We start from the raw sequence: 16,255 nt of genomic DNA, 5'->3' as shown, positions 1-16,255 counted from the left end.
AATAAAAAAAAATATATATGTATATATATATATATTTTTTTTTTTAATTTCTTGTGCGGACCGGTACCAATCGGTGCGCGGCCTGGTGGTTGGGGACCACTGCTCTAAGGTACAGCTCCCGTGTTCCTCTATTTATTCAGGAGTTCCCTAGTCCAGTGGTCCCCAACCACCGCACAACAAAAAATAAATAAATATTTAAAAAAAATGTTTTTATTAAATCAACATAAAAAACACAAGATACACTTACAATTAGTGCACTAAACCAAAAAAACCTCCCTCATTCACTCATTCGCACAAAAGGTTTGTTTCTTTCTGTTATTAATATTTCTGGTTCCTACATTATATATCACTACAGTTTGCAGGGATACAGTCCGTAAGCACACATGATTGTATTTTTTTATGACAAAAAAAACAACAACCCCCCCTACCGGTCCATGAGACACATTTTCAAGCGTTGACCGGTCCGCAGTTACAAAAAGGTTGGGGACACTTAGGCCGCCTCTAAAAGGAGTGGTCACATATATCATGCAAAGCAGGTCCAGTACGCACAATACGTGACGGAATGTGCTGGGGCCTTGTGATTTCGCCTTGTCTCTGCTTCGTCTGCGTGCTGTCGTCTTATCTCTGTTGAGGTCCTTGAAGTCCTTTGCTGTTAGCGGGCTAAAACAAAGATAACATCTGTGGCTGAGGCCACCCCTCAGACAAGAAGTTTTGTCCTTGCACAGATAGGAAAAATACAGCTTGAGCACAATAGCTAATAACTATAGCAACGGACTTTAAGCATACTAAAATTGTGTGATAATATATATATACATGATTATTCTAGCAGTTTCCCACCCAGGCCTTCAGTGATGTCTTACTTGGTCCGACGTCAATAAATACCTCTCAAAATACCATAATTGATGTCCTCACATGACCACGGCCTGAGAAATACTACACAAAAACACAACTTTCGCACGACCCTGCATTGAATCACCTCAACTAGTCAATAGTGTACAAAACGGGCTATTTTTCGGCGCATTTAAAAATCAATAAACCCACATCAGCAATTAAAACATATCTTACGTAGTACTGTCAAAATTGAAATAATTGTTTAAAAAAAACATTAAATGTGAAAAAATATATTTGTACTTACAACCCATTCGACACCGTATAGCCAGTGGTACCGCTCGTAGTCGGTTGATTCGATTAGAAGTGGCAGGCAAAACATTTCACCGCCTGGGACAGCTAGCTAGTTTCAAGGGGTCGTATTGAGTTTCTCTTTAAATATTCTTCTTGAAAATGGCCTGGCAAATATCTATTTGCCACCTAATCAACGTTTTGCTCGCCGCCTTTGTGGGTTTAAAAAGTGAGTACCGCTGATTTCTCCGCTGGCCGGATATGGCACCAGTGCCACTTGCGAGCGACAAGTGAGCATCCAATCACAGTCACGTTTAACGTAAGGCGACCACAGTCAGTCAACTGAATGTCCTCTGTTGGTTCAGAAGGTCCTCCGACAGAATTCATACAGCGCTGGCGACAAGCTTGCTGAATTCTGATTGGATAAAAGCTCCAACGTAAAAAAAAAAAGAAACACTGGAGCCTAATATTATATGATGAATACTTCTATATTATTTATGGAAATTAAATAGAAAATTAAATTTACTTGAACGCCTCAGGTCCCCCGGGAGGAGCTGGATGAAATTGCTGGGGTGAGGGAGTCTGGGCTTCCCTGCTTAGGCTGCTGCCCCCGCGACCCAACCTCGGATAAGCGGAAGAAGATGATGGATGGATGGATGGATCGATGGATGTATTCATTTATCATCATGATTTATGTTAGGCCAGCAGAGAAGGCCTTGCTAGCCCCGACGGCACGCCACTGGACAAAACTGAATACATTTGGCAAGAAAATAATGTTTTGACTTATTTTTGCAGGAGCGTGGTACCGTACAGTGTGATTGGCTGGCGTTTGCCGAAATGCATTTTGGGAGTTATAGTTGAGCTCATTTTTGACGTTTTTGTAGTGAAAAACAATACAGCAAATGTGCCTCGTATTAAATATTTTAAGTCACTTTAAGGAAAAACAGAATGGAGAACGCTATGGAGAACATATTGAACGCGTTTTTTTTTTTAATTTACGGTTTACGTGGTTACACGCCATCGCTACTTCTGACATCCGGTTGGTGTCAAAATCCACATTAAGGAAACCTAATGTGTTTGGGGCTTTTACCAGATAGGAAATATTCATTAATGATTAACCGGTTGCAGTTGTATTAAAAATGCCAAAGGGACAAACGTGAATACATGTAGTTGCATTGAGCAAGCGACAAAGGTTGTTTTTAAATTATTGAACAACAAAAATATAACCACATAAAAAGTCAAGGCACTTTCAACATCAACAATTTTAAACATCCATCGGGTTGAGCAAATTATGACATCAACAAAACATGCCAAGGAAATAAAATAAAAGTAAATACAAATATAGTATTAAAAATAATAAACAATATGATAAAATATAAAATAAAGGGCTAATTTAAATAACTTAATTTTTTTTCAATGACTATGTCAATTTAAGGGCTTTCGTATTTTTTACCATTTTCCAAGATTTAATGGATCATTTGAAACCATTAAGCCAATTACAAAATGAGCAATCGACAAACGTTTGCTACTTCCTGCTTTTGTGTGATTGGTTGGCTTTTACCGAAAGGTAATCTGGGAGAAGTAGTTGGTCTCAAGTTTTTTCATTTCCCACAACAAAAGTATCAAATACACAGGTCGTATGGAATGTTCACGTCGATTAAAAACTAAAAAGTCCAAAATACAGCTAAATGAATTAAAACAAAAAGAAAGTTAACATTTATTTTCTGTGTTTACAGTCTCCATGGTTACACACCGTTGCTATGAACTGTCCCGGGTGCATTTTCCGTTGCTATGTATCCCATAATGCCTTGCGCCGTCACAAATGGTCAAATTGACATTGCAACAAATGACTGTTGTACGGTAAAGTGGTGCATCAAAACTATCCTAATATCAGATCGCTGCGTATATTTTAAAATGGCATCCGAATAAATTAAAATAAGTTCTTAACAGAAGACCTTTCGCTGAGTGGCGTGACGATGCCGGTGACGTCATAGAAATAGTGTCATAGCAAGTGTGAACTACCAAGTACGCTGCTGCCGTTTGGGAGCTGAGAACAATTCAATACATTGGTGAGATATTGGCGGATTAAAAAGAAATAAAATGACGAGTTCTGTCACTCGCACCACCTCCAGGCAGATTGAGACGAAAATGTTGAAAGAGGAGCGAGAATATGACTACTTGTATGGTAAGTTTTGTCGTGTGCTAAACTTGAGCTAGCGTTTGGAAACGAGGTAATCTGTGTGACAATAATTCAGTTCAGTTTCAGTTTATTTAGAACCTGCATACTATACAATGTAATGCAGCACACAATGCCAGTTGTTTCGTTTACAGCACGTCCGAAAAGGAGTAGGAAGAAGCAGACCTTATTGAATACTACCCCTTTTCATACCATAGCCATTTTATCCCATTTCCTTGTTCTCTGTAACCTAACAGTGAATAAATAAATACATAATATACCATAGTAAGCAAACAAATATTACATACATAAATAATCTTTGTCTCAAAAGAAAAAAAAGGGTTCAAGATGTTCATCATAATTCTTGTTTTGTGTACTTTGTGAACACTTGTAGTTTGAACAGTCTCTTAAACTGAATCATATTGGTGCTTTGTTTGATTTATTTGGTTAATCCATTACAGAATTTAATTCCACATACGGATATACTAAAGGTTTTAAGTGTTGTACGAGCATACAAATGTTTTAAATTAGGTTTTCCTCTGAGGTTATATTTCTCCTCTTTTGTTGAGAAGAATTGTTGTACATACTTGGGTAGCAGGTTATAGTTTGCTTTGTACATAATTTTAGGTGTTTGCAAATGCACCAAATCGTTGAAATTTAATTATTGTGAATTAATAACAAAAGGGTTTGTATGTTCTCTATATCCAACCTTATGTATTATTCTAATTGATCTTTTTCGCAACACATTTAGTGAATGCAGCGCATATTTGTAGTTGTTGCCCCATATTTCTACACAATAACTCAGCTATGGTAACACTTGCGAGCAGTAGAGAATATGAAGTGATTTTTGGTCGAGAACATCTTTTGCTTTATTCATTATTGATGTGTTTCTTACTCATTTATTTTTTACATGAGATTTCCAATTCATTGTATCATCTATTATTACACCCAAAAATGTGTTTTCTTTTACCCTTTAAATATTTACCGTATTTTTCGGACTATAAGTCGCAGTTTTTTTCATAGTTTGGCCTGGGGTGCGACTTATGTGTGAAATTATTAACACATTACCGTAAAATATCAAATAATATTTAGCTCATTCACGTAAGAGACTAGAGGTATAAGCTTTCATGGGATTTAGCGATTAGGAGTGACAGATTGTTTGGTAAACGTATAGCATGTTCTATATGTTATAGTTATTTGAATGACTCTTACCATAATATGTTACGTTAACATACCAGGCACGTTCTCAGTTGGCTATTTATGCGTCATATAACGTACACTTATTCAGCCTGTTGTTCACTATTCTTTATTTATTTTAAATTGCCTTTCAAATGTCTATTCTTGGTGTTGGGTTTTATCAAATACATTTCCCCCAAAAATGTGACTTATACTCCAGTGCGACTTATGTTTTTTTCCTTCTTTGTTATGCATTTTCGGCCGGTGCGACTTATACTCCGAAAAATACGGTACTCCGTCTATCTGTATTTGTGTTTGACTTTCTCTTCGACTGTTACCAAAAAGCATTATTTTAGTCTTACTGAGATTCAAAAATAGTCTGTTTTTGCCAAACCATCTTTTATTTAGCAAGCTTGTTGATTAATGTCACTGTTGTGCCACAGATCCAGTTTACACCGTGTCATCAGAGGTCGACCATGCTAGATCCAGTTTTAAAAGTTTTAAGGGTCAAGTTGTGAGTAACTTTTTAAATGCACTCATCTGCAACATTATTGGTTAGAATTACCCCTTCATTATTGTTGATTGTGCTTGCAGTGTAAGGGTTGGGATCATACTTTATGATAATAGACAATCATAATATGCAAACAGTAAACATCAAAATGATGATGCCTCCAGATTAAAATGCCATCGTTTGAGTCCATGTTCAGCAATGAAAGGGTGACTTTCCGGCTGGACCCAAAAGGTGACCTGGTGCCGGCATTTGTGGACCGTCGATGGCGTGGACACGCAGAACGACACCAGCAGGCCCTGCAGCAACTGGCCGGGTAACACACAACACACAAACATGCTCTCTCTCTCTCCAGATACACACATTGCATTGTAAATTAATGCAAATATGAATTATTATCAATATCACTTACCATTCTCTGTGACAGGGTGATCCCAAATGTTCAGCCTTTGATGAAAAGGGAAGAGTGCCAGTTGAGTGGAGCTGATCACTGGAAGTATTATAAAAGGTTTGCCTCTCTGCAGCTGTCAATAATAATGTAACACGGGGGTGTCAAACTCATTTTAGATCGGGGGCCACAGGGAGAAAAATCTACTCCCAAGTGGGCCGGACTGGTAAAATCACGGCACGATAACTTAAAAATAAAGACAACTTCAGATTGTTTTCTTTGTTTAAAAATAGAACAAGCACATTCTGAAAATGTACAAATCATAATGTTTTTTTGTTTGTTTTTTAAACTAACATTTTGCGGTTAATAATTTGCCGTTATTTATATTTTCTGAATAAATTACGTGATAATGTTCATCAGTCAACTCATTGGTGTTACAGGATGTTATTCATGTAGTTTGATCATTTTCCTCGACTGATGTACTAACATGAGGTTTATTTTGTACATATGAGCATAATCAACAAAGAAACAACACATTTTTATGCGACATCCAGTGGACACATTTAAAACAGCTGTTTCTTTCATTAAAAAATTTCAGGTTAATTTTTATACTTAGCAAACTCATCCCGCGGACCGGATAAAACCTGTTCACGGGCCTGATCCGGCCCTCGGCCCGTACGTTTGACACCCCTGATGTAACATCACCTGCAACATTGTGTACATATTTACAATGACTAGAATGCGAGACAATCTAGAAAAGTTTGACAAAGATAATTATGCTCAGCACAACAGTAAACTACATCCACAAATATACATACATATTCTTAAATGATAAGTCTATTGCCAGTGTAAAAAAAGATAACATAATCAATAATATGGTTTGAAATACAGGAATATTAGTATATTTTAAAAATTAGCAAAAGTAAATAATATTGCTAATATTGGTTAATGATAACCCCTCGGTGTACAATAAATAAAAGTAATTAAACAACCGATTAATGATAAAATTATGAATACATTTATATTTATTATTATATTTAAAATAGAAAACATTGAAGAAATATAAAAAGTAATACAAATTACGTAAACAAAATAAGTCATAGAATAAGGATGTTGGTAAATAAATGGCTAATATAGAAATTCCGAAAACATGATGGTAAATTATTACCTCCCTGGCAGTGTCAATCATAAATTCATGAAATAAATAGAAAAAATAACTATTGATGAAGGTAGTAATGTGTATTGTTCAATTATTAGCACTCTTTACAATATAAGAAAACACACAAACGAAGAAAATAATACTAAATTGATAAAAATTGGAAAGTAGTGAATAAAAACAAACAAAATTATAACAAAAGTTGAATTATGAAGTACAATAAGTTACATTAAAAAAGTTTTTACCTCTGTGACAATGTAAGAAAAATTCACAAACAAAGAAAATAAATATTAGAATTAATACGAATTAGACTGCATTAAAGAAAAATCATAAAAATAAGAGATATGGAAAAAAAAAAAGTAAAACTGAAATTAGGAAATAGTTAATGGTAAATACAATAATACATACTGTTAAATTATTAACTCCCTGACAATGTAGACAAAACACTAACCAAGAAAATACTAAAATTAATATTAATTGGATAAGAGTAAAGAAAAATCATAAACATAAAAAAGTAAACTGTGAAATTAGGAAATAAATTGTAAATACAAAATAAACATTGTTATATTATTACCTCTTTAAAAATGTCAACTATACAAAAAACTGAAGATGTCTTCGAATAGTAGCAGATTCGGAGGAATCTGATTCAACTACAAACTTCGCAGTCGAAGCTGAAGCCTCGGAAATCGGACACGGCGCACGCCGGGTCGCGCCGCCTCACCCTAGAGGTATAGCTCTCCTCTGGCAAAGGTAATGATCCTTTCGCAGGTTCACATACGAAAACTTTGTGACGACTTTTACTTCCTCAGTTTAGTCAAGTTTGATATCTGCCCTCACTAAACTATCCAATCCATACCGTAAAAGTGGAATTTGCATCTAATGTGAGACTTTTTGGTGTTTTCTTTAGACCTCATCTTCCATATGTGGAACAGATTGCCTTGGATGTGAATCGTGATGCTTATCAGTAAGTCCAGTTGGCCGGTGCTGTTTTTTCGCAGCCATTTGTTCTTTGTCATCCTGTTTTTTTGTTTTCTCTCAGAGAAGACTCTAGAGAAACTAGAGGTAGACCTAACACCCTGGACCCCCCTACCCACTTCACAGTGGCGGTCCAGACAGACTACAGGGAGAGTGAAGCACAGACGGACCCCTACACTCCTGACTATTTGCTACAGTGTGGCACCACCCCTTCAGAGCTGCTGACCTTGGCGTCTTTCACCTGGGGTATGGCGTTTGCTTCATCACACAATTGTTTTCTGTCCTGCGGTAATCACTTTCTCTTTCCCATCAGAGCGAGGTCTGCCGGCCAGTATAGAAGAAGTGGAAATGATCGAGCGAGCGCGGGCAAGGCGGGTCTATGAGGAGAGATTTCCTTCGCTTAATGACGTCGATCAGCTGCACAAAAGGAGGCGTATGATGGAGATAATGGAGGCCAAAGAGTGGGCTTTCAGAGAAGGCAAAATACAGAAGTAAATGCATTTATTTACCTATTTCTTCCTTAATCATACATACATACATACAGTATATACAACAGAACCATTTTAAAAGATCCAATACAAGAACTCTATTTTTAATTCTGCCCATAATAATGTTCAGTTTGATTCTTAATTGCTATTATTAAAGGGATAGTAACTCTACAGACTTTACATACTGTATATAGAACAAAACAATCTTTAAAAAAATCCAATATAAGTACAGTATCAATAATTCTGTTTTGATTTATTTGATTTGATTATGAATTTCTAATTATCATTAAGTTGATAGTAACTGTAGTATTTTATTTTATAATTATTTTGTTTTAATTTAAAAAAAATATCATTTTGTTATGTACAGTTTTTTTTTTATTAATAGTGAATGTTTTTAGCTTTTAGTGTTAGCTCTGTATGTTGTATATATTATATTTAGGTGAAAGAAGCTCAGTCTTAAGTCTTATGAGGTTTTTTGGGGGTTTTTGTTTTAGATGTTATTAATGTATAACTATCTCTTTAAAACATATATTTATCAGTGCAGCGTTTTTTTGTCGGTATAGAAACTTTAATCATATTGCATTTTTATAGGCTATTAAATGAATTAACTAATAGTATTAATTTGATTTATTTTATATATTCCTTTTTTAATCATTCATTGTTATTATGACAGCAGCAATAGTTAAGTTTATTAGGGTGTCTATTATTGTATTGTTTATTTGATACAATCATTTTGTATGTTTTAATGCATTTTATTGATTTGAAAAATATAGTTTATTAACTATTAGCGTAGCAATAGTTAATTTTGTAAGGATTTATTGTATTCATATTTTTTGTGTATTGATTTACCTTTTTTTTTTTTTTTTTTTTTTTTTTTTTTTATAAATATATTAGTTAAATGTAAAAAAAAACATATTTTTAAAAATGTTTAGATTTTATCCCCAAAAAATGTTTCATCTTGTATAATTTTTTTAAAATCCAATTTTTGTCTGCAGGTTGCAGGACGCTCGTCTGGCCGTGCTGGGGGAGATGTTGCAGCAGAGAGACCACGCCGAGGTGGCCTTCACCAAAGAGAGACTCAATAATATTTACTCCAAACTTCTCAAAGAGAAGGAGACCAAGCTCCACAAGGTTGACAAGGACCACATGAGATGTAAGACTTGGCCTTGACATTTCAAACCGGTAATGACCTCTAAGAGCTACTGTCTTGTGTGCAGCAATGAGGAAGCTGGAGGCCAAGAGGAGAAACATGGAGGCGATTATCAAGCAGCTTGGCACTTGTAAAGACTACAACATTTACTCTTCTTTGACTAGTGCATCACGAGCCTGCGGGGACAAAGTCAAGAAAAGTCAAAGTTATGAATTCAAACGCTTGGAGACTTACGACGGTGAGAACATTTCAGTAACTTCAGTGTTGAGCATCAATTTTTGTTTAATTTTATCCATCACACATTTGGTTATTATTTTAGCAGTATTTGATTAAATTAGGTGTGTCGCTTCTAGAAATTGACCGATATGGGTTTTTTCAAGGACCGATAACGATTATAAAAGAGGTGGATATTTGGAGCCGATAATCATTTGCTGTAAAAGTTAGCTAAACATGAATAGTATACGTCATTAAACAGCTGGACAAGGCTTTCAGTTATTTTTAACATTATTTTTTTAGGAAACGTCATACCAGACATAATAATGTTTTATGTGGTGCTAATGTTGTGGTTAATTTAGCACCAAAAAACATCAGGGCGTTTCACAAACACCTTTATTACCTGTGTCTTAAGAGGAGCATAGATATTTCCATTTCAAAATATGGGAAATCTCTGGAAAATTGGTTAAAAAAAATGAGATTTTCTACATTACAAAACCTTGCCATTTACTCAGTTTTATACAAGTTTATGTATTTAATACTTTGTGAGGTTTCTTCGTGAGGAACGCTAAAATATTGCGAACATTTAAATAAAACCATTCTAGGCTCCTTCACGGAGCTTATACTTCAAATCAAATCAAACTTTATTCATATGGCACTTTTCAAACACAGGCAAGAGGCAAATTCAAAGTGCTGAACACAAATGAAAAGAAAACATGCACACGTACACACAGCACTATTTAAGTTATAAAAAAAGGCTAAATACACACCTTTTTAATCAGGCTTTTTTACTGATCATGTTCAATTCTTATGTTTTTTATAATTTTTTAGTTCTATTGTGTTATTTTCCATCTTATCTATTGGTATTATTACTACTATTATTCTCTGTGTTATGTTTTTATTAACTAATTAATGTATTATTTGTGTTTTATTTTTACAAATATTATATCATATGTTTATTTCAACGGTCTCTGCAGTCCTGAGGATCCCTCGCGGGCTATTCCACAGGTGGGGGCCATAGTGGCTAAATGCCGCCTCAACACGGGTCTGTGTTGTAGTATTTGGTAAAGACAAAAGGCCAGTGCCAGAGGACCTCAGGATCCGCGAGGGTTGATACGGTAAAAGCAGGTCAGATAGATAAGAAGGTGCAAGGCTAGTTAAGACATTTAAAAACAAATAATATAACTTTAAAATCGACCCTGAAGTGGACAGGGAGCCACAGTACCACCTCTGAAAAAATGTGGATTTCCAAGTACCACCATAATGACCAACATTAAAATTAGCGTAGTAGGCCTAAGTATTCATTAAAATATGGCAGGGGTTTTATTTAACAAATATATTTGATATTTTGGCCACCGTTGATCAGTAACATAGGAAATACAATAATATAGGAAAATAAAACACTTTTGTTTGAAATGTATTTTGATGAGAAAAGTTACCAGCTTAGGAATGATCCAAGAACAAACTAATTTACACCCAAAATGTTATGGAATTTAAATGAAATTTGCTGTGTTGCTTTTCAGTAAATTTTGTTAAAAAAAAAAAAAAAAAAAAAAAAATGTAAATCTGTGAAAACATTTCAATGAAATGTGGCACTTTTTGTTATCACCCATTACCAAATTGCTAGGTTTTGGTATTCAGAGCCTGGATATTTTTGGAATGTATAAATATAAATAAATAAAAAATCCACCAACATTCGGTTAAACGCAGGGAGGAATTTTGACATTTTAAAATGTGATACAATCATAATATTAAAATTGTAAATCGATTTATGTTTGATTTGGTAACTAACTTTGATATTATCCAAGGACAAGCTTGTTTTTTTATTAACATGATTTGCATCAACAATCATAAACCAGAAAATACATGTAAGACAAACGTAACACAAAATAAACTTTGTAAAGTCGACTGAAAATAAAAAGTTTGGAATGTATTTCAATGAAATTTGGTAGCTTTGTAAATCATCCGAAGAACAAATTACGTTTTAGGTTTTAGAATCAGGATATTTTTAGAACGTGAACATAACTACCGGTATACATTTAATGAGTTGAAATTTTGTTTTACAGTTTGAGGAATTTTGTCGTTTTGAAATGAGAAATTTTGTAACACGGGCATAACCTGAAAAGTTGTGAATAGATTTCTGTACAACGTGGTAACTAGCTCTGGTAACTTAGATCCACATGATTTTCATGCACAATCAATATCCAAAAAATGCTTGTAATACGAACGTAAGACATTTTAGCTGATGATTTAGTAGGATGCTAACTTTGTTGCATTAAACGCAAATGTGGTACCTTTTCTTATAATCCATGAATATCTGGGTTTCTTTTAAGTCACATCCAGAATCTGAATCCAGAATGCGTTATCGATTTCCAATTACATTTAACATGTATTCAGCTTTTCCCACAGGACTGCTATTTTTAGCGGTGGTGGGTTTGAAATTAGTCAGTAAAAAAAACATTTAAAAAAAATAAAATATCTAATAAAAATATTTTTGAAAAATAAGTTCAATATAGCAACAAAGTCATTTAAGTGGCAACCCTGAACTTAGACTTAGACTTTGACTTCCTTTTTATTGTCATTGAAATTCGAACTTTACAGTACAGATAAGAACAAAATGTCGTTGCATTAGCTCATGGTAGTGCAGGATAAAAAAGCAATAAGGTGCAGATATAATTAAATAGATTACTGTACATATATTGCACTTTTGCATATGCATCCACGTTAATCCGTTTTTGGGGGGAATTGAGGGAATTATTATGATGCGTTCAAGAGTCTTACGGCTGAAGACCGTTACAGAACCTGGAGGTTCTGCTCCGGAGGCTGCGGAACCTCTTTCTAGAGTCCAGCAGTGAAAACAGTCCTTGGTAGGGGTGGGAGGAGTCTCTGCAGATTTTCTGAGCACTGGTCAGGCAGCGGCTTTTTGCGATCTCCTGGATAGGAGGAAGAGGAGTTCTGATGATCTTTTCCGCCGTCCTCACCACTCTCTGGAGATTTCCAGTCTGAGGCATTGCAGGCTCCAGTCCAGACAGAGATGCTGTTGGTCAGTAGGCTCTCTATAGTGACTCTGTAGAATGAGGGGAGGGAGCTGTGCTCTTTTCATCCGACTCCCGTGCTACGTCATATGAAGGGAGTTGCGATGCATACCGCCTACTGTACAGAGTTGTAACGACAAGCTACATTCATGAATGTAGTTTGATGAAAATTGGAACGTGTGCTTTGTTGTGAGCTAAGGACAACATGGTTGAAACTTATTTTCAGGCTCGTTCAATCAAGTGCACAAACCCGCCGACCCGTATAAGCAGCAGAAGAAGTACGCCAAAGCCAAACTCAACATGAGCAAAGTCATCATAAGGCCGCCCGAGAGCAGAAGAAGCTTTCTGTTACAGAAGTACAAGGTACACGAGCGTTGGGTGAAAACCTCCGCATTGCTCATGGACTATCATTTGTGCTTCTGCAGGACCTGAAGGAGGAGCTGGCTAAATATCTCGTCAAGAAGGAAAAGCCTGCTCCTCGTCCTGTTACCCCCACTGTGGAGGAGCCCCCAGAGGCCAGTTGGTTTACCTGACACACCTTTGCAAGTTTACGCTACACGCGACATCCGCATCCATACCCATGTTTCTTGTAGGGCGAGGAAGAGAAGGAGCTGGCAGTCATCCATCTGCAGAAACTACTGAGAGGAAGAAGCATACAAACTGAGGTCCGTGCGTCCTTCACACCGTAATGTCGGGTTATCCCTCTAAAATTGTGTGTCCATGCAGATATTTAACGACAAAGAGAACCACCTGGACCTTATCAAGGAACTGAGGACCACACACGCCCTGAGAGCAAAGGAACAGCGGATGCAGGAGGCCGACAAAGAACTGGTCTTGGCCCTCAAAGAGGAGCGAGAAAAGTTGCGACTTAAGGTAAAAAAAACTTTGATATATGCAAGGGATTTACTCTTTACAGTGAGAGTATAAGACGACCCCACTTTTTCAAAGACTATCAAAATCACATAAGTAACAAAATGTCTTGCACCACAGCTGCACAACAGTTGTGAGGTGTGTGAGTGACAGGAAGAAAAGCTCCGACTCGCTTAAAAGAGAGGTGGTTTGATGCCACTTGTTAGAGTTTGGGCACCTCACGATTCGATTCCGATTCTTGAGGGGACAATTCGATTCAGAATCAATGCACGATTCAACACAATTCTCGTAATATATTATTTGATATATAAATTATATTAAAACCTTTTCAAAACAGGTTTCAAAGGCTCCTTTTTGCTGCTGACGTACGACTTACATGTGCTGTGATGGCCTGAAAATAGTTAGGTTTTTTTTCAAATTGTATTTACAAAAATCACAGAATGTTAATCAATCTAACAAAAGAAAATAGAGCAACTCCAACCCAATCCTGGCTTTACAATCCTTAGGACGCATATACATTGACAAAGCAATTGAGGCCATACAACAATACTAAAAATAAAAGAAAAAACATGAATTTATAAAAGCAACAGTATCAATAATAATATCAATGATGCTTTTAATTCAAAAACATGATTCTTAAAAAAATACAGAAATAAAAAAAAATATATATATAATTTAAATCATTTTTTTGAAAAATATGTATCGATGTACAATCGGAATAAATAAAAATTGCGATTTGGATTTGAATCGTTTTATGAGCCCCCTTTGGACATCTTTGTTTGTTGAATATAACAACGTGAAGAAATGCTGTCTTATATTTGAGTCAATTCAGTAGTAGGAGGGAAGCTTACATAGTATGAAAACTAGGAGTGCTTAATAAAATTGATTCACATTTGAATCGCGATTCCTATGTATTCATTTGTATATTTATATTCTTTTTTTTTTTTTTTTAAGAATATCCGATTTTTGAAAATACTTTCTTAGGCCATCTCGGCGCTTACTCGCTACGTGTGTACGTCGTACGTCAGCAGCCAATAGGATCTTTTGTAACCTGTAACCGGTTTTAAAAAGGTCTCATCCTTTTTAGGCCAAATAATGTATTGCAAGAATTAGTTTTAATCGAGAATCGTGTTTGCTTCTTCCTGCTCCTTTTCAGATTTAGCTTCTTTCTGCACTTTTTCAGTTTCTTTTATAAATGTTATTTTAATATAACTATTGTTGTTTATTTACAAATGACAATATTGTATTGGAGATGCTATAGTTCGTCTTTCAATTGTGTAGATTAAGGGCTTTTTTTTTTTGGGTTTAATGTGTCTGCAATAATAGTGAATTGATTCTGAATTGAATTGTCACCCAGGGAATCAATCATTTAATCAATGAAAGTTTATTTATATAGCCCAAATCACAAGTGTCTCAAAGGGCTGCACAAGCCACAACAACATCCTCGGCTCAGATCCTACATCAGGGCAAGAAAAAACTCAACCCAATGGGATACAATGAGAAACTTTGGAGGGTACCGCAGATGTGGGGACCCCTCCTCCCCGGCCGACCGGTGCAATGGACGTCGAGTGGATCTAGTTAATAGTGTGAGAGTCCAGTCCATAGTGGGGCCAGCAGGACATCATGAATCAAATGAAATAGTGAGTTATTATAAGATTCCCAATACTAAGAATAATAACAGTATATATTTTTTTTACACAAATATGTATTACAAAAAAAAGGAAATTTATTTTATTTTGAGATATATTTTTTTATGTATTTTTGGTTATGCATTTACTTTAAACTTTACTGTCAATTACAGCTTTACAGATGCCACGTCCACGGCCACACATAGGGATTATCAAATGTCATAGCAAAGGCAAATTACAGCAACCTGGAGAAAAAGTGGAGGTATTTATTTGAAATCAGTCGCTTATTTCTTCAAGCGGAAGATGCACACGGTGAATCATCACACGGCATCTATTAGAGCAAAGGCCACTGTTTGAAGACATGAACACTAAATGTCCTCTTTGCACTAAAGAACAGTTCAGCTCAATATCAAACCGAAAGGGCGGGGCTAGACTGACTGCAGTCACTTGAATGGTCCAAAGGTAACACTTGTATCTGTGGCCCCAGAACTCAAATGTCCTCCATAGTGGACCCAAGTGAAGTTCTTCCATACCAAACTCATCCAACTTTGTATTGAAATGTTTGAGAATCAATGTTTTAGTTAAAATGGTGTACCGCTTGTTTGGCCCCCCCTCCCCCCCCTTATTCTTCCCTGGCAGAGGTCGCGCGAGGAGGCTTCCCGCGCTGCAGCCGTGGGCGCTGAGCTGGAGTACGCCTTCGACACTTTGTCCAAGGAGCTGATCCGTCTCCAGGAGGAGCGCCGCATCCACGCCTTCACCCTGCTGGCCGAGAGGGAGCGTCTGCGCAGGGAGGCCGAGGAGAGCGGGAAGAGGCAGACCGAGGAGCGCCGACGAATGGAGGACGACGAGATCTTCAGACAAGTACGTCGGTCCGGGTGGTCAGTAAAAAGATGGCTTATCAAACGAGTGTGTGCGTGCGTCAGGTGGTGCAGGTCCACCAGGAAACGGTGGACTTGTACTTTGAGGACGTCATCCTGGACACAATGGAGATAACAGCAGACCAGCAGGCCAGAGAGGAGATCCGCAGGGTGGCCAAGGAGGTCAATGACATTGCCTACGCCATCGAGGAGAGGTGATGGACCACACCGTCGTGTCTGCTTGTGACATTTTAGTAACTGTACTCATGCCTTTTTGGGATTCTGTGCAAGCAGCCGCAACAACCTTCAGTCAGAGGAGATCGTGTCGGAATTGGTGTACAGCTTCTTGATCCCAGAAGTGGAAAAGATCAGCGTCAGGCAGAGAGGTTAGCGTGTTTTGTTGTTTGTTTTACCATACAGAGCTCTTGCAAAATAGCAAGCTAAGACAAAACGACAGATTCTACCACAGTCAATTCGATTAAAGTGTTATGTAAAAGTACCTAAGCTCTCAACAAA

The 16,255-nt window shown here is 36.6% G+C and overlaps 1 protein-coding gene across 3 annotated transcripts in view; it reads left to right on the top strand.

Annotated features, from left to right (window-relative positions):
• cfap91 (cilia and flagella associated protein 91) overlaps positions 1–16,255 on the top strand; it is a 29,642-nt gene that overhangs the window by 6,928 nt on the left and 6,459 nt on the right. For 2 of the 3 annotated variants that reach the window (XM_061971149.2, XM_061971150.2), the window contains exons 2-16: positions 4,915–4,985; positions 5,147–5,295; positions 5,407–5,487; positions 7,431–7,487; positions 7,563–7,744; positions 7,812–7,989; positions 8,982–9,139; positions 9,204–9,374; positions 12,611–12,747; positions 12,810–12,899; positions 12,978–13,049; positions 13,111–13,257; positions 15,522–15,743; positions 15,806–15,954; positions 16,034–16,125. In XM_061971149.2, coding sequence (XP_061827133.1) covers positions 4,915–4,985; positions 5,147–5,295; positions 5,407–5,487; positions 7,431–7,487; positions 7,563–7,744; positions 7,812–7,989; positions 8,982–9,139; positions 9,204–9,374; positions 12,611–12,747; positions 12,810–12,899; positions 12,978–13,049; positions 13,111–13,257; positions 15,522–15,743; positions 15,806–15,954; positions 16,034–16,125 — 1,956 coding nt within the window. Of the gene's footprint in view, positions 1–3,033; positions 3,305–4,914; positions 4,986–5,146; positions 5,296–5,406; positions 5,488–7,430; positions 7,488–7,562; positions 7,745–7,811; positions 7,990–8,981; positions 9,140–9,203; positions 9,375–12,610; positions 12,748–12,809; positions 12,900–12,977; positions 13,050–13,110; positions 13,258–15,521; positions 15,744–15,805; positions 15,955–16,033; positions 16,126–16,255 lie in introns of those variants that run through there. The other variant, XM_061971147.2, reaches the window with a different exon arrangement.

The sequence above is a fragment of the Nerophis lumbriciformis genome, linkage group LG13, assembly GCF_033978685.3.
Source record: "Nerophis lumbriciformis linkage group LG13, RoL_Nlum_v2.1, whole genome shotgun sequence".
NCBI lineage: Eukaryota > Metazoa > Chordata > Actinopteri > Syngnathiformes > Syngnathidae > Nerophis > Nerophis lumbriciformis.
Note: the sequence above shows the minus strand (reverse complement) of the source record. Positions and strands in the feature narration are given on the sequence as shown.